This window comes from Halichoerus grypus, chromosome 15 (assembly GCF_964656455.1).
Source record: "Halichoerus grypus chromosome 15, mHalGry1.hap1.1, whole genome shotgun sequence".
Classification (NCBI taxonomy): domain Eukaryota; kingdom Metazoa; phylum Chordata; class Mammalia; order Carnivora; family Phocidae; genus Halichoerus; species Halichoerus grypus.
In genome coordinates this window covers 45,877,458-45,905,225 of record NC_135726.1, presented here as the reverse complement: position 1 = coordinate 45,905,225, position 27,768 = coordinate 45,877,458, and the positions used below count along the sequence as shown (strand labels likewise).

At 38.1% G+C, this 27,768-nt stretch overlaps 2 protein-coding genes across 4 annotated transcripts in view; one reads left to right on the top strand and one right to left on the bottom strand.

The window, feature by feature from the left end:
• Positions 1-330: 330 nt before the first annotated feature.
• Positions 331-27,636, bottom strand: ZNF829 (zinc finger protein 829). Of its 3 annotated transcripts, none has more exons than XM_036068076.2 (5): positions 27,501-27,636; positions 26,735-26,787; positions 19,352-19,478; positions 18,957-19,052; positions 331-5,663 (listed from the first exon to the last, which is right to left on the bottom strand). In XM_036068076.2, exons 2-5 carry the CDS (start codon positions 26,765-26,767, stop codon positions 4,684-4,686), a joined length of 1,236 nt encoding a protein of 411 aa, XP_035923969.1. In that variant the 5' UTR covers positions 26,768-26,787; positions 27,501-27,636; the 3' UTR covers positions 331-4,683. The 3 variants fall into 3 exon arrangements, with proteins under 3 accessions (XP_035923969.1, XP_035923970.1, XP_035923972.1); XM_036068077.2 differs by having other exon boundaries at positions 27,407-27,505; XM_036068079.2 differs by lacking the exon at positions 27,501-27,636 and adding an exon at positions 27,383-27,494.
• ZNF568 (zinc finger protein 568) overlaps positions 27,593-27,768 on the top strand; it is an 84,711-nt gene continuing 84,535 nt past the window's right edge. Inside the window, exon 1 of the mRNA XM_078063264.1 lies at positions 27,593-27,702. The gene's annotated coding sequence lies outside the window, so the exon portion shown is untranslated. The remainder of the gene's footprint in view (positions 27,703-27,768) is intronic.

Here is a 27,768-nt window from a genome sequence, read left to right as displayed (position 1 = left end):
ACCATCTGAGCCACCCAGGCGCCCCTATCTTAGTATTTTTTAAAATCAGGTATCTTAGTATTTTTAATGGCTTCCAAGTACTGTCTTGCGTCTTGTAGTGCCTGATATAGGGAGATGGGAAATACTCCATCCCCAAATTCCTAGTTTACCTGTAATATCTTCCTTAATTTCATCCTTTGATTCATGACTTTTGCTAAAAAACAAAATAGAAACCCCAAACATTCCTCAAGCATATACACTTCCCAAAGATGTTAAGAGCAATTAGGAGCAAACAGGATTTCATGTACAAATTAGTTTGGATTATGCTCATATAAGCCAGTTAAATGGGAGTTTTGTCTTTTTTTTTTTTCCTAACTGCAGTTTTGATACGCTGCTGTGCATTGTGAATTGTGGGATTAGAAGATTATAATAGTTAAGATGCAGATATGGTAGTTGGAGGAGGTAACTCATAAAGTCACTCATTAGATTAACCACATTGATTTTAGTAGAGCATATAACATTATGTTTTTAATAAAAATACCTTACAAAAGATGCTGGGACTTGCTCAAATTCTCAATTGTTACGGAGTTTAGATATACAAATTCCAGAATTGCCACAGAATTATCTTTCATTGCATTTCAAGAATCCCTTGCTATCCAAAATCTACTTGTTTTCTGAGCTTCTGAGAGCATAGAATACTACGTTAACCAAATCAATAGGACTTCTGTTTTTTAGCAAGTGACTATCTAAAGCAAGAATTGACAAACTTTTTCTGTAACAGGTCAGGTAGTAAATATTATAGGCTTTGTAAACCACTTGGTCTATCACAGGTACTCAAATTATGTTATAGTGTGAAAGCAGCCAGACAATATGTGAATATATGTGGTTCTGTTTTAATGACTTTATGAACACTGAAGTTTGAATATCATATAATTTCATGTTACTTTTTTTTTTTAATTTCAACCAATTTAAATGTAAAAACCATGCTTAGCTTCCAGGCCATACAAAAACAGGTAGTGGTCTAGATTAGTTTGCTGTCCCCTGATTTACAATGTGATAATAAGGTTTTATCTAAAGTATTTGATTTCTGGGGTGCCTGTCAGTTAAGCGCCTGCCTTCAGCTCAGCTCATGATCTCAGGGTCCTTGCTCAGCAGAGGGTCTGCTTCTCCCCCTGCCCTCCCAACCCTGCTTGTGTGCACCTACACTCTAATAAATAAGTAAAATCTTTAAAAAACAAAAAATAAAGTATTTGATTTCTGACTTCAGGTAATGGGTTCAGATTGTGAATGTTTTAATAGACTGCTAGAATGAATTTGTACTTTCAGTACTATGATACTAAATTATGTTTTTGTGATCTAGTTATTTTGACATCAGGAATATGAGAGAGTCATAAAAACAGATGGTGAGCTTGTTTTCTCATTTGATTTGGAAGTTCCTTGAATATTTGATAAATTTTGCCCATAAAATGATCTGGCTTGGTGATCTAAGTGCAGCTATTTGACTATATTCAAACCTTTTCCCCCCTGCATTTATCATTTTACTCTATGAAGGGTTTACACCTCCTACTTCTGACAAATTACATTTTTCTACAAATATTGTATACTTTGTCTAGATTTCCAATTATTAGTAAATATGATAATCTCCTAATCATGTCCATATTTCATGTATTCATGTCTTCTATTTTTCCCCCTCAGAATTACCAATGTTTGTATCTATGTATTTCTTTGCTGTCAAAGAAATAATTTTATTTTCCTTGAATTATTTTTGCTGTTTATTTTTACTACCTTTAATATATTTGAATATAGTTTGCTGTTACTCTTCTTGCTTTTTGTCTTGTACATTTAGTTCATTTATTAATAATCTCTTGGTGTTTGACCTATCAGCATCCCTAGAAACTCGAAAATACTCTTACCTAATAGAGAACAAACTGAGGGTTACTGAAGGTGAAGTGGGCAGGGGATGGATTAAATGGGTGATGCGTATTGAGAACACTTGATGTGATGAGCACTGGGTATTTTATGTAAGTGATGAATCACTAAATTCTACACCTGAAACTAATATTACACTGTATGTTAAACGTAATTTAAATTAAAACTTGAAAAAAGAAAAAAAACCAGCATGCCTATTGGGCTATACTTTATTTGAATACAGAGTTAGCTCCTCTCAGGTTTTTCTACATGTGTTCATTTTCACTCATTTAAATATAATTCAGGGATTGATGTCCTTCTGATTCATGTTATTTGGAAGGGTATTATTAATACTCAGATATTGTTGGCTATCACATTTTAGTTTTTTTCCCCATTTTGAAAAAGAATGCAACCTACATATGGTCTACTTTGGGTGGAAAGTGATTGAGTAAATATTTCATATTTTTCTCTACTGTTTTGACAAATGAATTTTGTTATTCTCAATATGCAAATAGATTTTTGGACAGGCATAAAATTATTGCACAGCATGAAATATAGATGTAAATGTAGACTCATTCAACCATTCTTTTTCTTTCTCGACTTTTACATCCTAGGATTTTTTTTCCTTTTTAAACTTTATGCTGAATAAGGAATAAATGTTGGTGAGAAGCTTTTCTACAAACGTTTACACCCATTGGCCGTTCTCATTATGAATTCTTTATGTCAATTAAGGTGTATAACATGGTTAAAGTCCTTTCTATAAATAATAATAATGGTGGAGGTACTGATACTAGTATTAAATAACATCTGCTAGATAGTTACTATATGTTAATAACAATCCCCCCCCAAAAAATAACAATCCCAACCATTTTCTTTTTTTCTCTTTTGAGAGAGAAAGCTCAAGCATGGGAAGTAGGGAGAGAATTCCAAGCATGCTTCTCACCGAGCATGGAGCTTGATCTCACCACCCTGAGATCATGACCTGAGCCGAAATCAAGAGACTCTTAACCAACTGAGCCACCCTGGTACCCCTCATTTTACATTTTTTGTTGTTGTTGTTAAAGATTTTATTTATTTACTTGAGAGAGAGAGAGAGAGAGGGAGGGCATGAGCAGGGTGAGGGGCAGAGAGAAAAGCAGGCTTCCCACTGAGCAGAGAGCCTGATGCAGGGCTTGATCCCAGGACTCCGGGATCATGACCTGAGCCAAAGGCAGAGACCCAACCGACTGAGCCACCCAGGTGACTCTCATTTTACACTTCTTAACTCATTTAATCCTCACAGCAATCCAACACATTAGTGTGTATGTGTTACGTACATTCATACACAAAATTATAAAACAGCACTAACTTTTCTACAAGTATTGCAAGTATTTATGTATTTGGTTTGTGTGAACACATTTGTAAGCAAAAATAGTTTTAAAAAAAAAGGTCTGGAAGGATAAAGAGCAAATTGATAACAGTGATTACAATAATGGGACAAACTATTGGCAATATTTTTCAAGGAGAAAACACTGATCAGTATTTTGACATTGAAATGTAATGTTTTTAAAGAAAAACAAACAAAAGCACTAACTTTGTATTTAGAAGGCAACTTTTATAACTAAAATTTCAGTGAGCACCATAAAGTATGTCAGTAATATTTAGCAAAATGATAATCTACCACAGAAAAATTATGATACCATTAAAAAGAATGATAAACATCTATACTTACTGAAATAGTAGCATGATAGAAGCAGGTTATGGTACAACATGCACATCATGATTACACTAAATAAAGTCTGGAAGGATATGTTGTATAATTTGAAAATAGTAATTTCTTTTTGGTAGGCTTACAAATAACCTATTTTTTTCACTGTGTGTGTGGGGGGGGTTGTTTGATTTTTGCTTTTTTTATATAACATGAAAACTTTAGTGTTACAAAAGGAAAAGGAATAGAGCTGCCTTCAAAAACAAAGTTATAATTCTGCCAGGAATTAGAAGATAGCCTATGTAATGTAACTTACAGTATAGTATTGGTAGAAACAGATCTATGGGTTAGAGCAATAGAAAAGATGGCGCTAAACTAAGCTAACAAACTCAAACTCAAATATATAACCAAGAAGTAGCATAAAACAATGGGGAGGAAAGAATTATTTAAGAAGTAGTTTGGGACTGAATCTTTTTTGGAGGGAAGGGAGGTTTAACTTAAACCTTGAATTTACATTTTGAAACACATTCAACAAATTATGTATAAAAGAAAATTACAAATATGTTAGAAAAACAATGTTAACAGTGTTATGGGTTAAACTATGTTGAAGCCCTAACCTCTGGCACCTGCGATTGTGATCCTACATGGAAATAAGGTCTTTGCAGATGTAATCAAGATAAGGTCATCAGGGTGAGCCCTAATCCAGTATGACTGATGTCCTGTATAAGAGTCTCCTCTTATACAAGACAGAGACAGATATACACAGGGAGAATGCAATGTAAAGATGGAGGCAGAGAATGGAGTGATGCATTTACAAGACAAGGAATGTCAAATATTGCTGTTACCAGAAACCAGGAGAAAGACATGGAACAGATTCTTCCTCAGAGTCCTCAGAAGGAATCAACGTTACCAACAACTTTAATTTTGGATTTCAAAGCTCCAAAACTGTGAGAGAATACATTTCTGTTGTTTTAAGTCACCCAATTTTGGTACTTTGGTACTTTGGTACTTTGTTACAGTAGCCTAAAAAACTACGACACTGCTTTATTTTTTTTCCCATTACCTGTTTTTAAGATATTATTATAAAGATTATCAACAGGGCTTATCTTTCACCCAGTATGAATTCCTTCATGACGAATAAGGTCAGAGCGACTACCAAAGGCCTTTCCACATTCCTTACAGTCATAGGGTTTCTCACCAGTGTGAATTCTTTGATGTCTAGTAAGGTTTGAGCCTTTATTAAAAGCCCTCCCACATTCATTACATTCATAAGGTTTTTCATCTGTATGGATTCTCTGATGTTGAATAAGTTCTGAGCTCTGAATAAAGGACTTTCCACATTCCTTACATTCATAGAGTTTCTTGCCTGCATGAATTCTGTGATGGTTAGTAAGTGTTGAGGCACTACTAAAGGCCTTCCCACATTCCTTACATTCATAAGGTTTCTCACCAGTATGCATTCTTTGATGTTGAATAAGCCTTGAGTGTTGAGTAAAGGCTTTCCCACATTCCTTACATTCATAAGGTTTCTCACCAGTATGAATTCTCAGATGTGGAAAAAGTTGAGAACTCTTAGTAAAGGCTTTTCCACATACTTTACATTCATAGGGTTTCTCACCAGTGTGAATTCTCTGATGATCATTGAGGTTTGAGCAATAATTAAAGGCTTTTCCACATTCCTTACATTCATAGGGTTTCTCACCAGTGTGAATCCTCTGATGTTGAGAAAAATATGAACTACAACTAAAAGCCTTGCCACATTCCTTACATTCATAGGGTTTTTCACCAGTGTGAATCCTCTGATGTCGAGTAACAAGTGAGCCACGGCTAAAGGACTTCCCACACTCCTTACATTCATAGCTTTTTTCAGCAGAATGAGTTCTCTGATGTTGAATAAATTGTGAGTTCTGAGTAAAGGCCTTTCCACATATCTTACATTCACAGGGTTTCTCTTCATTAACAGTTTTTTGATGTGGAGTAAGAAATGTGGGCTGAATAAAAGTGGGCATGTCTTCATGGGTAAATATTACTTGACTAAAATGTCTCTTCTTTAGGGATAATATCTTGGTCTCACACATAGATTCCAGATCTGAAAGAAAATAAAAATGCGTGTGTTCATTTTTCCTATCTTGGGAGAGATTAAAACTTCTAAAAAAGAAAAAAAGATTAAGGTGAAAATAATATCTGGGAAAGTAAATGCTTAAACAGTTCTCAAATATGGCTAAGCAATTTTCAAAACTGATAACAAAAGCATGGACACTGAGGAGAGCCAAGAGAGGAAATTCAAGAGGGTGATTAGGGAAATAAATGACCCCTATCCTGAAATTCTGATGTGAACCAGAATCTCCTGAAACTTCCATAAATACACCCTATTCAGGGGTACCCTCCATATTTTATAGTGATTCTAACCATATATACATGTTTATAAGCATATACGCTCACACACAGCATCATATTGTATGTCTTATAATTTGTGGGTAATTGACCTACGTAAAAAGACTACTGAGGAATAAATGTATTGAAATGTATAAATGGGGGGGTGCAGTCTGAGACTGTGCAAAGGGTGTACTATTGGCAAATCCACATTGAGGGATACCCTAGTCTAAGGTGCTGAATGAAACTGGCAAGAATGGTTTCAGGTAATTCTATGGATAGAGCCTGATATACTGGGGGTTCACTGAAAATAGTTTGCCTTGGAATTCTCTGATGCTGACTTTGGGAGAGAGAGCAATGGAATCTCTCTCATGGCAGTGACTAAGAAAGGAGGCAGCTTGAATATGAGAAAGAAGAGAGTAAGAATGAAATAGACTCTGAGAAGAGAGGTGCTCCATGTCCACATTTTTTGTCATTCTGCATGTTTTGTCATTTCATGCATGCCTTGAAAGCACTGCAAGTATTGATTCTGAGTTTACAAATTTTAGCAAGTAGATGAATTCATACATATGGAATCTGTAAAGAGTGTGAACTGTACTTTTAATTAAAAAGGGGAACAATTTCTGTTAAAAATGACAGAAAACCTGTGAGTTTTCCATTGCTTGTTCATTAATCGATAGGAAAATGACAGTAGAAGCTTAACAAGAGGAAAGCAAAACCTCATTGGGACAATGAATAGTGGAGAAGAGACAGTAGCAATAAAATCTGAAAGCTAAAAAGCCAATGAATGAGTGATATAAATGAGTGTGCAGACCAGAGAAGCCAAACTGAGCCTGTAGTGGATGAATTCAACAGCACTAACTGATAGTGCAGATCCCTGAAAATGCAGAAGAATGGAAGGCATCAGGCATTTCTAATAGTGGGATACACAGAGAATGCTGAAAGCTAAAGAATGAATTCAAGATTGTATTAGTAGTGAGACCCCTAGGATCCTTTCCCCTATCCCATACAGGATTATACTTCCCTATTCTCACAGAAAACTAGAAATACAGAAGAATGGAACCAGAAGGAATCTGGATTCAGGAACATCAGGCATAGCTGTGGTTATGGGTACTGAACTGAGAACAAAAGATTAACAAAAAATATATATACTTGTGATAAAATAAAGAATATATTTGGTCTTTGTTCCTGGTTCCTGGCACAGAGTTTCACAAACCACTGGACTTTCCTGACTGGAGAGTCTTTTGTTATTCACAAGCTCCTTTTGATCATACCTGAGTTTTCCTAATGAGATGATTCACAGTGGGCACTTAGCTTCAAGGGAGGGTCTGGTCACTCATTGACTACATAATCAAACCCCAGGAAAAAAAACTCAGGGCAAGGACTGGGGTAAGCTTCCTGGTTGGTAACTATATGATGTACTTGGAGGGTGACACACCTTGATTTCATGGGTGTAGAATTTCCTGTGCTTGGTACCTCCTAGACCTTGCCCTGTGTATGTCTTCAGCTAACATTTCATTGTATACTTTATATAAAATGGCAATCGTAAGTACAGTGCTTTTCATGAGTTTTATGAGTTGTTCTTTTTGTTTTTTAGTTTTGTGAGTTATTCTAATGAATTATCAAACCTGAGGGGGTGTGTGAAACTCTAAATTTAGTCAGCCAGACAGATATACGTGTAGCCTGGGGATCCTGGTTGCAACCAGTATCTGAACTGGTGGCACCTTGCCCTTTAACTTGTGGAATCTGATGTTAACTCCAGGTAGTGTCAGAATTAAGTTAAAGTGTAAGACATCCATTTGTTGTCAGAAAATTTGTGCAGGCCACAATACTGAAATAACCCTGTTGATTTCATCCCAATTTAGCCCCCAGAACACTGATAATAACTTAACTCCCTCAACTAGGAATGAAAGTAAAGGTCTCTTCTCACAGGAAGATTATGCGTAAGAGAAAAGACCAAGTTACCAAAAGTGGGCTGTCCTCAGTATATTAACCCAACCAGATCATCATAAAGTAAACAAGACTCAATCCCTACTACACAGAAGTTCCAATCATCTTTTTAGTATCTCACACTTAAAAATGATCAGTAAGCCATTGTTTATCAGACATTTGAGAAATGTTTTTTAACATGAAGAGCCCAAAAGAGAAAAAAGTATCTGTGAAAGAAACAATCAATGCAAGGAACAGAAGAAAATGTCAAAACATATAAGGAATAACCTCAGAGAGCTAACAATTAAACAGGCAGAAGATGCTAAATAAAGGAACACTAAGAAAACACACACAAAGTTCTTAGAAATTAAAAATACAATAATGAAAAAAAAATATTTTTAAAAACCCCAAAAGTTCCTGTCTAAACTTGGAATGTGCACAAAATTCTGGCTTCGTTTCTCAATTGACCCTGGAAAAAATTACAGAGAATTTGGTTTTATATGGAACTGATGCAAACTGTGAAATACTCTAGGGAGATTGAAGACTGGTACAAACTAGTATGTATTTGAGGGTGGAGGCTACTTGCCTGGAGAGATGGTAACAGAAGGCAAGGAGAGGCTGGCCTGGTAGTAAAGTCTTTAAACTCTGATTTAGCCTTTCCCTGAAATGCCTTGGGACCACTGTGGCCTGTGCCTTTACCATAGAAATTGGTGGCAACTGCTCAAGCAGCTGAGTAAGTAGGATAACCTAATGGTAAAGAAAAAGTCCTGCTGGACAGAAGAATATGGCTGACCACCTGCTCTCAGGCATCTGCTCTACCTTCTCAGCTATTAAAACCCCTAGAGTTGGTGGATTACAAAAAGGAAAGGCATACTCCTCCTGTAGATGCTGCTGCTTTGTAAATGTTGAAAGATCAAACCCTGATGAGAAGAATTACCTGGTAGAGCAATAGCAAATAAAAGTTATCAGAGGTGAATCCTTAGGTCTCAGGGCTCGTCATTCTGAGCTCATCTCCTCCCATTTCTTAAATCTACCTGGAGGAACACAGACCTGGGTCTATCTCTTGGCCCTTCCCCAGACACACTGCCAGACAGTGATTGATATCCTCTTGGGAACATGAACTCACAGGCCAAAATGGCCACACATCCGAGGGTATAACTGTTGTTGAAATAAGACCACAACTACCATGATCATCTTGACAGATACAGAAAAACTGTAGAATGTGGCCAACACCTATTTATGATAACTCTGAGCAAAGCAGCACTGCAAATAGCTGAAACTTGGTAAAAGTTATCAGAACTATAGCAAAAACTGTAGTTAAGTGAAGAATTTTAGATATGCTCCCTATAAGATGGGGAAAAAGAAATGGATGCCCATTACCAATGTTACCAATTAAGACAGTCCTGGCTACCATTATAAGCAAGGAAATAACAAGTATGAGGATTGTAAGGGAAGAGATAAATCTAACAGTATGCAGATAATATAATGATCTAACTAGAAAAACAAAGAGAATAAAAAATTAACTTCAGTAAATTTGTTGGACTTCGAAATTAAAGATCAACTTACAAAAATTAGTAATATTTTGAGTAACGTTAGCAAGATGGTGGAATACTAAGTACTATTTTCTCCTGACTCCCACAAACACATCAACTCAACAGCAATACATGGGTCAATTCCCTGTGTGAGAAACCTAGAAGCTCGTTACGAGAATCCTACATTCTAGGCAAGGGTGGAGCCGGCTATATCAAAACTGGTAGGAAAACTGGAGACACCTTCTCACCATGATCCCCATTCCTGCCATAGTGCCATACGACTGGGAGGAAACATCCAGCTTCTCCCTGAACACAAAAGAAGCTGGAGTGTACATCCAATGTCTCAACTTTTCTGAGTGCTGCCTAACTGACGTCTTGGAGGCTTGATTAGACCTGGCGTACCTTAGGCCCCTGGGGACTAAGGCTAACTAAGAGAACAAAAGCACTGGTTTGAACTAGCATGCAGGCACTCACCACAGCTCCTTTCCCTGCTCAGTGCAGAGTGAGTGGGAGGAAAACTTCAGCTCCCAGCTTCTCCCTGGAGAAGGAAAGAGGTGGACTGTGTGTCAAACATTCCAACTTTTCTGGGGTTTGCCTAAGGGACTGGCACCTGTCTCAACAGTCTCAGAGTGCTGTTGGAACCCAGCAGATTCAAGATACCTGAGGGCCACCAAGAACAAAGAAGGTAGTTTGAACTAGCACACAAACTCACCATAGCTCCTCCTCCTGGCCTAGTGCAGAATGAACGTGTGGAAAACTCCACCTCCAACTCGCACCATCTCCTTGAGGATGAAAAGAGTTGGACCATGCATCCAATTTTCTAACTTCTTTGGAAGCTACCCAAGGGACTGGCTTCTATCTCACTATTTCAGGACCTGGCATACACTGGACCCCCAAGGACTACAGAAAACAAAGGGAGTATTTTAACTAGCATGAAGGCACCATAGCTCTTACAGCAAGTGGGAGAAAAACCCCAGCTCCCAGTTTCTTCCTATGGGGGGAAAGAGTGCATCAAATGTGTCAACTTTTCTGGGGATTACTTGAGAGACTGGCTTCTATCTTGGAGCCCTGGAGGGACCTGGCATATTCTAGATACCTGGGAGCCACAGAGAAAAAAGAAGGTGAAGGTGATTCAAACTAGCATGCAAACACTTGACATAGCCCTTTTCCCCATTCTAGAGCAGAGCTGGCAGGCAAAACACTCCAGCTCCCACATTCTCTCTGGAAAGGAAAAGAAACTGGACCACACATCCAATGTTCTAATTTCTTCAGGAGCTACATGAGGCATTGGTGCTTGTTTCAGAGCATTGATGGGACTTGGCATACTCTAAACACCTGGAAGTCATTAATAAAGACAGTGGTTTAGACTAGCATGAACGTTTGAGAGGCTCACAGAAGCTCTGACTGGTGAAGGTCTTCTCTTCTATGAGGCTAATCCATAATGAACGGGACAAGTGGCATTTTTTTTAACATGTAGATACCAACACAAAGAATCAAGAGAAGAAAATGAAGAAGTAGAGAAACATAATCCAAACAAGGAAACAAAATAAAGCTCCAGAAAATTACCCTAATGAAATGTAGGTAGAGGAATTACCTGACAGAGAATTTTAAATAACCATCATAAAAATGCTCAATGAGCTCAGGAGAACAATGCATGAGGAAAGAGAATTCCAACCATGAGACAGAAAATTTAGGAAAAAAAAAAAAAAAGAAATCTTGGAGCTGATGAATGCAATAACCGAACTGAAAATTTCAATAAATGGATTCAACATTCAACAGACTAGAGCAAGCAGAAGAAAGAATCAGTGAACTCAAAGACAGGTCTTTTGAAATTACCCAATCAAAGGAACAAAAAGAAAAGAGAATAAAAAAGAGTGAAGAAAGCTTAAGGTTCTTATGAGATACCACGGGATGGTCCAATATACACGTTATGGGAGTTAGAGGCAGAAGAGAGAAAGAACAAGAAAACTTACTCAAATTAGTAATGGATGAAAACTCCCCAAATCTGGGTAAGGAAATGGATGTCCAGACTCAGGAAGCCAAAGTATTCCAAAAAAGATGTACACAAAGAAATCCACACTGAGACATCATTAGAATGTCTTTGTCAATAGTCAAAGGCAAAGAGGGTTGATTGTCTGGCTCAGTTGGAAGAGTGTGCAGCTCTTGATCTTGGGGTTGTGAGTTTAAGACCCATGTTGTAGAGATTACTAAAAAAATAAATAAAAACTTCAAAGGAAAAGAGAATTTTGAAAGCATCAAGAGATGACAAATTGTCACGTACTAGGGAACCCCCACAGGACTATGAACAGATTATTCAGCAAAATTTTGAAGGCTGGAAGGGAGCATGATGATATATTCCAAGTGGTGAAAGAAAAAAACTTGCCACTCAAGAACATTATACCCAGAAAAACTGTTCTTCATGAACAAAGGAGAGAGACTTTTCCCAGACAAACAAAACCTGAGGGAGTTCATCACCACCAGACCTGCCTAAAGAAAGTTTTTCAACCTAAAATGAAAGGATGATAAACAGCAACATAAGGGAATAAAAAAAGTATAAAATCCTGTTTGCAAAGGCAAATATATAGACAAACACAGAATACTGTAATACTGTAACACTGGAGGGTAAATTACTTTTAATTCTAGTATAAAAGTGAAAAGGCAAAAGTATTATAAATAACTACACATAAAAATACATTAATGGATACACTATGAATAGATTAAATTACAGCATCAGTAACAATATATGGGGGAATAAGAAGTGTTTTTGTATGTGATTGAAATTAAGTTCTCAGCTTAAAACATATTGTTACAAGATATTTTATGAAAGCCCCAGGATATCCACAAAGAAAATACTTATAGAGATTATAAAAAAGAAAAATAGAAAGGATTCAAAGCGTATCAATACAAAAAAAATCAAAGAAACAAAAAGACAGGAAGAAAAGAAAAAAGGACAAAAGAACTACAAGAACAGAAAAACAACAGGGGCGCCTGGGTGGCTCAGTCGTTAAGCGTCTGCCTTCGGCTCAGGTCATGATCCCAGCGTCCTGGGATGGAGCCCCGCAGCCCCGCATTGGGCTCCCTGCTCAGCGGGAAGCCTGCTTCTCCCTCTCCCACTCCCCCTGCTTGTGTTCCTTCTCTTGCTGTATCTCTCTCTGTCAAATAAATAAATAAGATCTTAAAAAAAAAAAAAGAACAGAAAAACGACAAATAGCAACAGTAAATCCTTTCCTATCAATAGTAACTTTAAACGTAAGTGGATTAAACTTCCCAAAGTGGCTGAATGGATAAAACAAGATCCAACTATATGCTGTCCTCAAGAGACCCACTTTAGATTTAAGGACACACATATCGGCTAAAAGTGAAGAGATGGAAAAAGATATTCCATGTAAATGGTAACCTAAAGACAGCTAGGGTGGCTATACTTATATCTGACAAAACAGGCTTTAAGTAAAAAACAGTCACAAGAGACGCAGAAGGACATTATATAATGATAAAAAGGTCAACTCACCAGGAAGATACAGCAATTATAAATATATACACACCCAACATCAGAGCACTTACATATATAAAGCAAACACTGACAAAACTAAAGTGAGACATAGACAAAAATAATTGGACACTTCAATGGCCTACTTGCAATAATAGATAAAACCACCAGACAGAAAATAAACAGTGACTTGAATACTACCATAGATCAAATGGACCTAACAGACCTATATAGAACATTTCACTCAGTAGTAGCAGGATATATTCTTATCAAGCACACATGGAATATTCTCCAGAACAGATCATATATTAGGTCACAAAACAAGTCTTTCAAGAAATTTATTAAGAAGAATGAAATCATACCAAGTATCTTTTCTGACCACAGTGAATGAAACTAGAAATCAACAGCAGAATGAAAACTGGAAAATTCACAAATATGTTGAAATTAAACAATACACTTTTGAATAAGCAATTGGTCAAAAAGAAATAGAGAAATTAGAAATAGAATTAGAAAATATCTTGAGACAAAACGTACTTATGAGATGAAGAAAAAGCAGTACAAAGAGGGAAGTTCATACATTTAAAAAGAAGAAAAATCACAAATATATGACCTTACACCTCAAGAAACAAGCTAAACCCAAAGTTGGCATAAGGAAGGAAATAATAAAGATTAGAGCAGATATAAACAAAATAGAATAGAAAAATAACAGGAAAAAATCAATGAAACAGTTGGTTTACTGAAAAAAATAAAATTGATAAACTTTTAGTTAGAGTAAGAAAAAAAGAGGAAACTCAAAAATAAAAAATGAAGAGACACTATAACTGATGTTACAGAAATGAAGAGGATCATGAAGAGGCTAGTATGAACAATTATACACCATGAAAGTGAATAACCTGGAAGAAATAAAGTCCTAGAAATATGTACCCTACCAAGGCTGAATCATGAAGAAACAGGAAGTCTGAACAGACTATAACCTAGTAAGGACATTAACTCACAATAAAAAATCTCTCAACACGGGACGCCTGGGTGGCTCAGTCAGTTAATCGTCTGCCTTCGGCTCCGGTCATGATCCTGGGGTCCTGGGATTGAGCCCCATGTCAGGCTCCCTGCTCAGCGGGGAGTCTGCTTCTCCCTCTGCATCCCCCCATGCTCTCTCTCTCAAATAAATAAATAAAATCTTAAAAAAAAAAACAAAAACTCTCAATAAAGAAAAGCCCAGGACCAGATGGCTTCATTGGTGAAGTCTACCAAACATTCAAATAATAATACTGCCAATCTGGGGGTGGGAGAGGGTTGCTAATCCTAAAACTCTTCCAAAAAACTGAAAAGAAGAGAACACGTTCAAACTCATTACCCTCATGCCAAAGCCAAAGACACCATAAAAAAGAAAACAACAGGCCAATTCCGTAATGAATATTGATGCAAAAATTCTCCACAAAATACTAGTAAACCAAATTCAACAGCACATTAAAAGGATCATATACCATGACCAAATGGAATTTATCCCTGGGATGCAAAGATAATCCAATATACAAAAATCAATTAATATGATACACCACATTAAGAGAATGAAAGATTGGAGCACCTGGGTGGCTCAGTAGGTTAAGTGTCTAACTTTGGTTCAGGTCATGATCTCAGGGTCCTGGGATCGAGCCCCATGTCCGGCCCCACGCTCAGTGGGGAGTCTGCTTTCTCTCTCCCTCTCCCTCCACTTGTGCTCTCTCTTTCTCTCTCAAATAAATAAAAAATCTTAAAAAAAAAAGAGAATGAAGGATAAAAATTATATGATCATCTCAACAGATGCAGAAAAAGCATTTGATAAAATTCAACACCTTTTCATGATGAAAAACTCTCAACAAACTAATAACATGGATATTACCTCAACATAATGAAGGCCACATATAAAAAGCCCACAGCTAATATCATACTCGATGAAAAACTCAAAGCTTTCCCTCTAAGATCATGAAGGAAAAATGCCCACTCTTGCCACTTCTACATCTGGTATACAGAAAACTCTGAAGACTTCATGTAAAAACTGTTAGAACTTACAAACCATTAAATTAGGTTTTCAGTTTGCAGTTGCAGAATACAAAATCAATATACAAAAATTAGTTGTGTTTCTTTACACTAACAATAACCTGAAAAAGAAATTAGAAAAACAATCCCATTTATAATAGCATCAAAAGGAAAATTTTTTTATTTTTTGTATCCACAAAATACCTAGGAAAACACATAACCAACGAGGTAAGAGACTTGTACAATGAAAACTGCAAAACACTGATGGAAGAAATTAAAGATACACAAGATGATGGAAAGATATTCTGTGCTCATGGATTGGAAGAATATTGTAAAAATGTCCATATTCCCAAAACAATCTACTGATTCAATGCAATCCCTATCAATATCCCAATGGCATTTTCTATAGAAATAGAAAAAACAATCCAATGAGCCAAAATAATCTTTAGAAAGTACAACAAAGCCGGAGGCTTCACATTTCCTGATCCCAAAATATATCATAAAGCTGCGGTAATTAAAACAGAATGGTACTAGCATAAAGACATACATATAAGTCAATAGAACAGAAGAAAACAAATAAATTCACGTATACACAGTCAATTAATATGCAACAAAGGTGCCAAGACTATGACAGAGAAGGGAAAGTCTGTTTAACAAACGATGACGGGAAAACTGAACATCCACATGCAAAAGAAAGAAATTTGACCCTTATCTTATACCGTACAGAAAAATTACCTCAAAATGCATTAAAGACTTAAACATGAGACCTGACTGTAAAGCTTCACATAGGGGAAAAGTTTCGTGACACTGGTCTTAGTGATGATTTCAGGATATGACACCAAAAGCAAAACAGACATACAGGACGGCATCAAATTTAAAAGCTTATGCACAGTAAAGGAAACAAAAGAGTGAAAAGGCAACTATAGAACAGGAGAAAATACTTGCCAACCATGTATCTGATAGTGGTTAATTTCTAAAATATGTAAGCAAAAGAACTAATAACCTGATTAAAAAATGAATAAGAATGTGAGTAGACGTTTTTCCAAAGAAAATGTACAAATGACCAAGAAGTATGAAAGATGCTCAAAATCTCTAATCATTACAGAAACATAAATCAAAACCATGAAGAAACATTGCCTATTGCTTTTAGGATGGCTGTCATTAAAACAAACAAACAAAAAAGACAAGTAACAAATGTTGGTGAGGATGTGAAGAAATTGGAACTCTTGGGGCACCTGGGTGGCTCAGATGGTTTATTGTCTGCCTTCAGCTCTGGTCATGATCCCAGGGTCCTGGGATGGAGCCCCATGTCAGGCTCCCAGCTCGGCAGGGAGTCTGCTTCTCCCTCTCCCCCTGCTTGTGCTCTCTCTGTCTCTCTCTCTCTCAAATAAATAAATAAAATCTTTAAAAAAAAAAAAAAAGAGGGGTGCCTGGGTGGCTCAGTTGGTTAAGCGGCTGCCTTCGGCTCAGGTCATGATCCCAGGGTCCTGGGATCAAGCCCCACGTCGGGCTCCCTGCTTAGTGGAGTGTCTGCTTCTCCCTCTCCCTCTGCCTGCCTCTCTGCCTACTTGTGCTCTCTCTCCATCTCTCTGTCAAATAAATAAATAAAATCTTTAAAAAATAAATAAATAAATAAATAAATAAGAAAAAGAAAGAAAGAAAGAAAGAAAGATAGATAGATATTGGAACTCCTGTACACTATTGGTGGAAATGCAAAATGGTGCAGCCACTGGAAAACAGTATGGAGAGGTTCCTAAAAAATTAACAACAGAAATATCGTATCAATCCCACTTCTGGGTATTTATCCAAAAGAACTGAAATCAGGATCTTGAAGAGATATTAGCACTCATTTGTTCCCTGCAGTACTACTCATAATAGTCAAGATATGAAAACAACCCAAATCCACAGATGGATGAGTCTGTGGATAAAGAAAATGTGGTATATACTTATAATGGAATACTATTCAGCCTTAAAAAAGAAGGAAATCCTACCATATGTGATAACATGGATGAAACTTGAAGACACTAACCTACATGAAATAAGCCAGTTACAGGACAAATACAGCATTATTTGACTTATATGAGATATCTAAGAAGAGCAAAACTCATAGAAACAAGAGTAGTCACCAAAGGCTGGGGTTATAGGGAAACGAGCAGTTGCTAATCAACTAGTATAAAGCTTTAATTATGCAAGGCAAATAAGTGCTAGAGATCTGCTATACAATACTGTGCCTAAAGTTAACAATATTGTAGTATACACTTAAAAATCTCTTGAGGGTAGATCTCATGTTAAATGATCTTATCACACTTAAATTTTTTTTTAAAGATTTTATTTATTTGAAAGAGAGAGGGACAATGAGTATGAGCAGGGGGGAGGGGCAGAAGGAGAAGCAGACTCCCCACCGAGCAGGGAGCTGGATATGAGGCTTGATCCCAGGATCCTGAGATCATGACCTGAGCCAAAGGCAGACGCTCAACCAACTGAGCCATCCAGGTGCCCCTCACAATTAAATTTAATAAAAAGCAGTTGTAAGAATTTACACCCTACCAGCAGCTTGAGGGTGCTGCTCCACATTCTCATTTATTCTTTCTAATGTCAGACTTAAATTTTTGCCCATGTTACAGGTGACATAATGGTATCCCACTGCATTTTCAACTTGTATTTCCCTGATAACTAATAAAATTAAACTCTTTTTCACATGTTAAAAAAAAAGCTAATAGTATTTCTCTGTACCAACAATACCAATTAGAAAATTGTAGATGCTCACAATAGCAACACAATCTACTTGAAAAGTCTAGAAAGTAACTACACAAAGAACAAAAAATTGCTATGGAGAATAACAGTTATAAATGATTTGTCTGTTGAAAAGACAGCCTGAAGGTTACAAATTTATTATCCTGTAAGACAGTAACTAGTTTTTGTATCCACGTTAGTGATGTGATTCCTGCATTCTTTCTTTCCAGGACAATATAAACTTAGAGTCTCTCCCAGACAACTTGAACCAGCTTTTCCATTCCTCTGGTTCTCTCATTAACAAGCTAAATAAATCTTTCAAATGGGCTTATCATATATTTAGAAGAGTCATATTTAACTTTTGAATAATCATACTTTTGAAAAGTTTTGAAAATGTTATACTCTGACAATTTTGAAGGTCCCACTGAGATGTCCAAATGGACTCATCTGCAGGAGGCAATAAAGTGTGTGACTAGAGAAATATACCTCACAGGCAGTCTTCTCTTCTTGGCTGCCTCAGTAAATCCCAAGCAGCAGTAAAACTCTACTTTCATTCACTTTCCCTCCACTACACCCTCCTCAACACATCCTGGGTTTTGTTTTTGGGCTAAGTATAGTTTTGGTTCTGGTTTGTGCAAGGCTGGTAAGTTATAGTGATTAGGAATCTGATTTTATGGTAATTTCTATAGGGATAATAGAAATCTGTTCCAGTTATCTGGGGATCCCTTCATTCTCTGTTAAGTGAGATGACAGAGAATCTGGATTGTTATCTTCCCTGTGGGTCTGTTTATAATATTTTGTGCCTCCTGGAAAGGAAAAAAAAAATCTTGGGAGATCTGCATTGGTGAGTTCTTTAGTTCTTTGTTTATTCTATCTTATGGCTAAATTGTAAAACTAAAGTTGTACCTACAGTTGAGAAAAGCTTTTTTTGTTGTTTTATCTTGAAACTTTTTTTTTGAGATATAACTGACAAAAAAACTTTTACCTAATAATAGGGTGTGAAATATTTTCCTACTTCCAGAAAGTATTAATAAACTTAATTATGAAGGGTCATAACTTAAAGGAGCTCACACCAAAAGCATATGCAACCAAAGAAAAAATGGATAAACTGGATCTCGTCAAAATTAAAAACTTGTGCTTCAAAGGACAAAATCAAGAGAGTGAAAACACACCTACTAAATGGGAGAAAATACTCACAAATCATAAAGTTGATAAGACTTGTATCTAGAATATATAATTAACTCAGAAATTCAATAATAAAAAGACAACCCAATTAAAAAATGGACAAAATCATTACCTATCATCTCCTCACCTGAACAAAGGCCTCTTGTCAGCTCTCTTTCAACCATCCAGGGTTCTTTTCCTTGTTCCAATAAGGAAATCACAGCTGGCTTAGAATTGGAAAGTCCTGATCACAAAAAAAAGACATGGACATTGTTATGCTGTGGGTGTCCCAGAAATCAGATCCAGTCCCTTGGTGACCAAGAAAATGATGCCACTATAGGAAGGACCAGAGAAAGATGAAGATGAAGCTTCAACCCACTGGAGCTGCTCACTTCATACACTTCCATTCTGTTCCAACTCAAACCATTCCTTGAGGAACAGGGAGCAGAAATTTAGCTGATTACTTGAAACAAATAATTCATAATGGAGAAAGGAGACATTCCCAAGGGTAGACTCTGAATTTGGGGGGATAGTTATCCTTACCCACTGAAACCAGGTTGCTGAAATTCTCCAACATCACTTCTTTGTATAAATTCATCTGACCCGAGTCCAGGCATTCCCATTCCTCCTGAGAGAAGTTTATAGATACATCCCTGAACATCATTGACCCCTGAAACAACAAACATGCTTTCACAGTGGAAGGGGATTAAAAAAAAAAAAAAAAAAAAGATGGTAGTAGAGATGGCGGTAGAGCTTATTAAGCAAATTGAAGGGGCTGGAACTCTATTATATTAGTAGAAGACATATCTTTTGTGTACAGAGGGATACATCAAGGAACATGCAAGTAAACATTTCCTATGTCATAAAATAGCAAGCATACAGCTCAATGCTCCATGCCTGGCTATAGTGAAATGTGCATATATGTGAATCTTTCCCCGTTCCCATATTTTCCTTTTAAGACCCAGAAGAGAGAACAATGTGATGTACTTTAAAAAACCATATTATGGGGGGCGGCGCCTGGGTGGCTCAGTCATTAAACGTCTGCCTTCGGCTCGGGTCATGGTCCCAGGGTCCTGGGATCAGGCCCCACGTCGGGCTCCTGGCTTGGCAGGGGGCCTGCTTCTCCCTCTCTCACTCCCCCTGCTCGTGTTCCCTCTCTCGCTATGTCTCTGTCAAATAAATGAATAAAATCTTTAAAAAAAAAAAATCTTATGGGGGGCGCCTGGGTGGCTCAGTCGTTAAGCGTCTGCCTTCGGCTCAGGTCATGATCCCAGGGTCCTGGGATCGAGCCCCACATCGGGCTCCCTGCTCGGCAGGCAGCCTGCTTCTCCGTCTCCTACTCACCCTGCTTGTGTTCCCTCTCTGTCAAATAAATAAATAAAATCTTAAAAAAAAAATCTTATTATACATTTTGGGAGTAAAATTTCAGAGTATTAAGGAAAAAGAGAACTTTCTAAAAGCTTCCAGGAAGAAAACATGGATCATATAAAAATTTTCAGGAATTAAAATCTCAGTGGACTTTCAACAGCACCACTTGAAGTAAGAAAAAAAAAAGTGATTCCCTTAATATTACAAAGGAAAATTAATTCTGGCTTAGCATATCTTAAAAAAAATAGCAATGTAGGAATATGAATTAGAAATATAGGAAAAAAGGGGCACCTGGGTGGCTCAGTCAGTTAGGTATCTACCTTCAGCTCAGGTCATGATCTCAGGGTCCTGGGATCGAGGCCCACACTGAATGCCCTGCTCAGTGGGGAGTCTGCTTCTCCCTCTTCCTCTCCCTCTGCCTCTAACCCCACTCGTGCTCTCTCTCAAATAAATAAAACCTTAAAAAAAAAAAAGAAATATAGGAAAAAGGGCACCTGGCTGGCTCAGTCAGTGTGGAGTGAGCACCTCTTGATCTCAGGGTTGTGAATTTGAGCCCCACACTGGCTGTAGAGATTACTTAAAAATTAAATTAAAAAAAAATAAAAGAAATATAGGAAAAGTGCCAAGAGAAACTGAAAAAAATTTGAGGGTAGCCACCTAGGGGAGTGGGATTAGGTACTGGGACAAAGCCCTGCCATTTTTCATTAAGTCTTCTAAAATTTCTTGAATTTTTTAAATACAAAATTGGTTAAACATTAATTTAAAATATCACCATCGGGGTGCCTGAATGGTACAGTCAGTTAAGTCAGTTAACTCTTGGTTTTGGCTCAGGTCATGATCTTGGGGTTGTGAGACAGAGCCCCACGTTGGGCTCCTTGTGCAGCACAGAGTCTGCTTCAGATCCTCTCTCCCTCTCCCTCTGTCCCTCCTGCTCGTGCTCTCTCTCTCTCTCAAATAAATACATAAATCTTTGAAAAATAAATAAGTAAAATATCACCATCTTAGACAAGAGTATAACTTAAATTTCTTGAAAATTACAGTTCTCTTATGACTGTTATAAGAATTATTCCCTATTAACATAAATTCTTTAACTTTTATAATTTTACTGGTGGCAGAATTTTCCACAATATAAACATTACTGAAAAAAAAACCTTTCAAAATCTTAAAAAAAAAAAAGGGCGGGGGGGGGCGCCTGGGTGGCTCAGATGGTTAAGCATCTGCCTTCGTCTTGGGTCATGATCCCAGGGTTCTGGGATCGAGCCCCGCATTGGGCTCCCTGCTCAGCAGGGAGCCTGCTTCTCCCTCTCCCTCTGCCTCTCCCCTGCTCATGCTCTCTCTCTCTCCATCTCTGTCTCACATGAATAAATAAAATCTTAAAAAAAAAAAAAACACCTTTCACTTCAGCCATTTTGTTAGGCAAAATCCTTAAGATCCTTTCCAGATATGGTCCTCCCTCTCACACCTTGCCCTATGCAGCTCTACCATTTTGCTGTTCCTGAATTGCATTCTTTATAGTAAAACTGTGATCAGATATGTAGTACTTTCCTGAGGTCTATGAATCATTCTAATCAATTACTGTACCCAAGTGGGGATCATGGGAATGCCTCAATTTGTGGTCTGCTGGGCAGAAGTGCAGGGCCATGGGGCTACCCAAGGCTTGGAGCTGCTGTCTGAAATAGGGCAGTCTTGTAAGGCTAAGCCCCTAAACCTGTGGGGCTCTGTGTTAACTCTGGGTAATTAGTGTCAGAATTGAATTGTAGGGACACTCAGTTGGTGTCCAAAAATTGGTTGTTGAAAGATGACACACACTGTCCATCCCATAGAAAAAATTAGGTTATTTCTTCATCTTAGACTCCAAGGTCCAAAGTAGTATAATGAAAAAAAAAAAAACAAAAAAAACAAAGTAGTATAATGAGGTTGTTTAGGAAAATTTTTGCTGTGTTTTCTGGAGTTTAGAGGGAACAGAAACTGGTATCCAGTCCCTTTTTGGACCAGATGTGGACCCAATGGAGGGACAATGTGATTCCCAACAAAGCAGTAGAGCACAGAATCCCCAGTGGAAGACAGGTATTATAAGTAGACATTTCAGGGGCATCTGGGTGGCTCAGTCAGTTAATCGCCTGATTCTTGATTTCAGCTCAGGTCATGGTCTCAGGGTCGTGGAATCGAACCCTGCATCAGGCTCTGTGCTCAGCATCAAGTCGGCTTGTCCCACTCCCTCTGTTCTTCCCTCTATCTCTAAAATAAATAAATAAAATCTTTAAAAAAATAAGTAGCCATTTCAAGGAGATGTGTTGCCCACATCACAGGGAAGTACAAGTAGAGGTTTCCAGCAGGGACTTCTCTGAGAATCCTACAAAAGGACTCCATAAGAAAATGAGTCAGTGTTGAACATCCATAAAAGCAAGAGAAACCAAGACCAAAACAACAGCACCAGTCAAGTAAGACTTTTCTCCTTACATCCTCTTTCCTACCTGCTGCAACCTCATAGGAGCCACAGCCTATTGGGTGGAAGAAAAGAAATTTAGGCTAAAGAAACGAAGAAGTTTAGTGTATCTCCCTTTTCACACTGTAAGTTTCTAGCTTACAGCAAGCCTGACCTCAAAGAAAAGACTTTTTTTTTTTTTTAAAGATTTTATTCATTTATTTGATAGAGAGAGACAGCGAGAGAGGGAACACTAGCACGGGAAGTGGGAGAGGAAGAAGCAGGCTTCCCACGGAGCAGGGAGCCAGATGTGGGACTTGATCCCAGGACCCTGGGATCATGACCTGAGCCAAAGGCAGACGCTTAACGACTGAACCACCCAGGCGCCCCTCAAAGAAAAGACTTTAAATGAAGCTTACATATTATTACACACAACTGGAGATTATAATTAGTAAAATGAAACTGACCTTATCACTGAAAATAACCAAAGGATACCAAAGAGTGATCAAAACAATTATAGAGACTGCACAAGTTTTTATCCAGGGCAACAAAAAAATTAGCCCATAGAGAGAGTTGAAGTAGAAATTATGAAAAAAAATTTTATTTTGCTTGCTTATTTCAAAGTGCTAGTTATAAGCTGATTTGGTTTTCCAGGTACACATTCATATCATCTGCAAAATGATTATCTTATATCCTCTTTTCTAATTTTTAAACCTAAGTGCTTTGTTAGTGTCTAAGTGCTTTGGTTACTACCAACGCAACAATGTTAAATAACACTGGTGATGGTGTATATTCTTGTCTTTTTACGGACTTTACTAGGAATGCTTCAAATATTTCCTGATTAAACATTAGGTTAAAAAACGGGCAGGGGGGCGGTGCCGGGCTGGCTCAGTCGGTAGAGCATGAAACTCCTTTTTTTTTTTTTTTTTTAAAGATTTTATTTATTTATTTGACAGAGAGAGACACAGTGAGAGAAGGAACACAAGCAGGGGTAGTGGGAGAGGGATAGGCAGGCTTCCCGCAGAGCAGGGAGCCCGATGTGGGGATCGATCCCAGGACCCTGAGATCATGATCCGAGCTGAAGGCAGACGCTCAACGACTGAGCCACCCAGGTGCCCCTACAGCATGAAACTCTTGATCTCGGGGTTTGCAGGTTCAAGCCCTATGTTAGATGTAGAGATTACTTAAAAACAAAATCTTTAAAAAAAAAACCCAAACATCTGATTAGCTTCTGAGAACAAAATTCAATGCATTTCTTTTATCTTCTATTATATTACACTAAACCCCTAGCATTATTCCCGTTAATATTGGGCAACAATCTTCACTATAGAAATGGCAAGTGTAATTAGAGGCTGATGGGAGAGGAGAACCAGATACTCTGGGTTTTGGGACAGGAGAATGGATTGGAAATATTCAGCCATCTTCTAAAAAAACTCAGATAGAAAGGTCTTAAGCTGAATAGATTTGGGGTGACTGATTCTTAATGTGATTTCCTTTGCCTCTGTACCAAATACCCACATTTAAAAATTGAGAGTAGACCCACCTAGTGTATCAACTCTAAAAACCAAAAAGATTAAGAGACAAAAAAGGGTAATGATAAGAAATTCTAATCTATGTTTAATTAGAGCCTGAGAAGGGAGAGGAGAGAGAGAGAATAAGGCAGAGGAAATCTTTCAAGATGGCTGAGGATTTCCCTAAACTAATAAAAAACACCTATCTACAAATTCAAAAAACTCTACAAATCCCAAGAAGATAAAATTTTTAAAAGACACACTTAGACATATTATACTAAAATTACAGAAAACCAAAAACTGGGAGAAAATCTTAAAAACAGCCACAGGAAAAAAAGCCAAAATACCTTTAAAGGAGAGCTAAGCTAGAATCAAGACTGTGATACTGTTATAGAACAACAGAACAAAGAGCTCATAAACATACCCACGTACATACAGACACTGGATTTATATATATTTGGATATATATGAAATGGGAACATAGTGGACTAATATATGGTACTGAGAAAGCTAGGGAGGAATTCATAAGTGGGAAAAACCTTGGGCCCCACTTTACATCATACACAAAAGCCAGTTAGTTAGAGGTGAATTAAATATAAAAATGGGAAAGGCAAAACTTTTCTATTTTAAGATTTTATTTTTAAGTAATCTCTACACCCAATGTGGGGCTTGAACTCATAACCCTGAGATCAAAAGTCACATGCTCCACCAACTGGGCCAGCCAGAACCCCAAAAAGCAAAACTTATAGCTTTACGCATAAATATAGAAGAATATTTGTATAACCTTGGGACAGGAAAGAATTTTTTTTTAAAGATTTTATTTATTTATTTATTTGAGAGAGAGAGAGAGCGCGCATGAGCAGGGGGAGGAGCAGAGGGAGAGGGATAAGCAGACTCCCCGCTGAGCAGGGATGGGATCGAGTCCCGCATCGGGATCCCTGCTCAGCGGGGAGCCTGCTTCTCCCTCTGCCTCTCTCTCTCTCTCTCTGTCTCTCATGAATAAATAAATAAAATCTTAAAAAAAAATAAATAAAATTTATTAAAAAAAAACAAAAACAAAAGAAATACAAAAAGGACCAACCATAAAGAAAAAAAATAATTGATAACTTTGTGTTAAAGTTAGGATTTCTATTCATAAAACTACCTTAAAGGAAATGATATAACAATCTAAACAGTAGAAAAATATCAATGAAGGATCCACATCCAGATTATATAAAGAACTATGAATCAACAAGAGATAATCCAGGGGCAAAAAGGTAGAAGATTTGAACAGGCAGGTCACAAAAGAAGAAACCCTAATAACCAATAAATATATGAAATTGTGTTCAATCTCATTATTAATCATAAAGTCCAATTTCAAACCTGTGTGTGTGTGTGTTTGTATAAATAAATATTTAAAGATTTCAAAGTCTGACACAACTGACTTGAAAAAAAGGAGAGAACATAACTCATTCATACAAAGAAATATGTATCTTTTTTTAATTTTTATTTATTTATTTGAGAGAGAGAGAGAATGAAAGAGAGAGAGAGCATGAGAGAGGGGAGGGTCAGAGGGAGAAGCAGACTCCCCGTGGAGCAGGAAGCCCAATGTGGGACTCGATCCTGGGACTCCAGGATCATGACCTGAGCTGAAGGCAGTCGCTTAACCAACTAAGCCACCCAGGCACCCCAAGAAATATGTATCTTTGAAAAATGGTATCTACAAAGACCATTTGACAACACAGGAGAACAATACTTTTTAGTGAAAATGTAGGACATAATATGATAAATGAGGTATAATTTGATTTTGGAAAAATATTAAAAATTAATCAAGGGGCGCCTCGTGGCTCAGTCGGTTAAGTGTGTGCCTTCGGCTCAGGTCATAATCCTATGGTCCTGGGATCAAGCTCCGCATTGGGCTCCCTGCTCAGCAGGGGAGCCTGCTTCTCCCTCTCTCTCCCTCTGCCCCTGCTTTGTGTGCTCTCTCTCTCTCACTCTTTCTCTCAAATAAATAAAATCTTTAAAAAAAAATTAATCAAAATATTAACATTAGTTATTTTTGAGTGATCACATTTTATTTTTTCTTGGTAATTCTGTTTCTGAAATCTCTAAAATAATCGTGATTTTTATTTTATTTTATTTATTTTATTTTATTTAGTGTTGTTGTGTTGTGTTATGTGTTGTGCATGTTATGTGTTGTGTATGTTATGATGTGTTATGTTATGATGTGTTATGTTATGTTGTTTATGTTATGTTATGTTACGTAGACTCCATGCCCAGCACGGAGCCCAATGTGGGGCTTGAACTCAGGACCCTGAGATCAAGACCTGAGCCCAGATCAAGAGTCAGTCCCTTAACTGACTGGGCCACTCAGGCGCCACATGTTTTTATTTTAAAATCCTAACAATTGCATTTAAATCATAATATTGCATTTAAAAGAAGAAAACTCAACAAACAGAAGTGGAGCCATTTTCCAAATAAGTGAACAATAGGTATATGGGTCCTGTTGGGCTTTAAAACCAGCCAGGCAGGACTACCCTTCCCTCTAATAGGGAAATTATAAGGACCTACAATTAAATGGCGTATCTTTATTAAGCATTTAACTTTCAGAAGAAAGAAAGCGAAGAGAAAACCCCAACACACCTTGGACATTGCTTGTAGAAGTTCATTGTGCATTCTTTCCTTCTCTTCTGCACCTGGAGAAGGGCGGAAATGGGGAGAGGAAAAAGTAATTGCAAAACACCATGTTTTCCTTTCCCCCCCAAACTGGTCTGGTCAGAAGTCACCTCCAGTCCCAATCCCAGTCCCAGCCCCCACCACACCAGGGAATGGAGATCAGAGAATGGGGCATCCTGCCTAATCCGTGTGTCCGGAAAAAGCTGAAGCCACTGCCGTCAAGGGACTATAATCTGACCAAATTTCACAGAGGTTCCCTGGGGACAAAGTTCTGGAGTTACAATCTTACATATGACAGGAACCCCATACCCAGACACATAGTGCCCCATACCTTGAGCACGGTCATACTGAAACCAATGCGACAAGCACTCCACACGGGCACACGTAGAGCTACACAGTTATAATCACATACCCACCACCGAACACATACAGTTAGTTACTCTCGTATAGTCGCAGGTACCCCCACAGTGTCGCGGGGTCACAACAGCCATAGGGACACACGCAGTCACAACCCCACAATGATAGGCAACCGATATCCGCACACAGGTCTCAATGTCACAGTCTCTCTCACACACAATCTCACAACCTCCCCTTTACAAGCCGCTCCGCCCGCACCGGCCGGATGACCCAGCTCGATACCTATCTCCGGGCTCCTCGATTTACACCTTTCCGGTCTCCCGGCATCGCAACATGCACAACTGAGCCGGTTCCCCCGGGACCGACGGACTCTCACCTCACGGATCTAACGGTCCCGCCAGGCGTGACGAAACGTTCGCGTTCCTGCGAGAAAAGCGACGGGCCACCGAGCCCTCTGGGAAATGTGGTCCAGAGAGGCACCCGCGGCCAATTCCTCTCAGAGTCCTGGCTGGACCCTCCCGAAACGACTGTAACTGCAATTCTCAGCGTCTAGCCAGGTCCCAGGGTTGCGAGGCACGGTAGGTTGGCACCTACCAGCCGGGCCTTCGGCGCGGGACTGACGCAGCCCCTTCCCCACACAGGAA

Coding starts and splice junctions, on each gene's coding strand:
- ZNF829 (XM_036068076.2), bottom strand. CDS start 26,767: ATGCACAATGAACTTCTACAAGCAATGTCCAAG. Junction 19,053..19,351: donor CAGCAACCTGGTTTCAGTGG/GTAAGGATAACT, acceptor TTTTGTGATCAG/GACTTTCCAATTCTAAGCCA. Junction 5,664..18,956: donor GACAAGAGGCCTTTGTTCAG/GTGAGGAGATGA, acceptor ATTTTCTTTCAG/ATCTGGAATCTATGTGTGAG.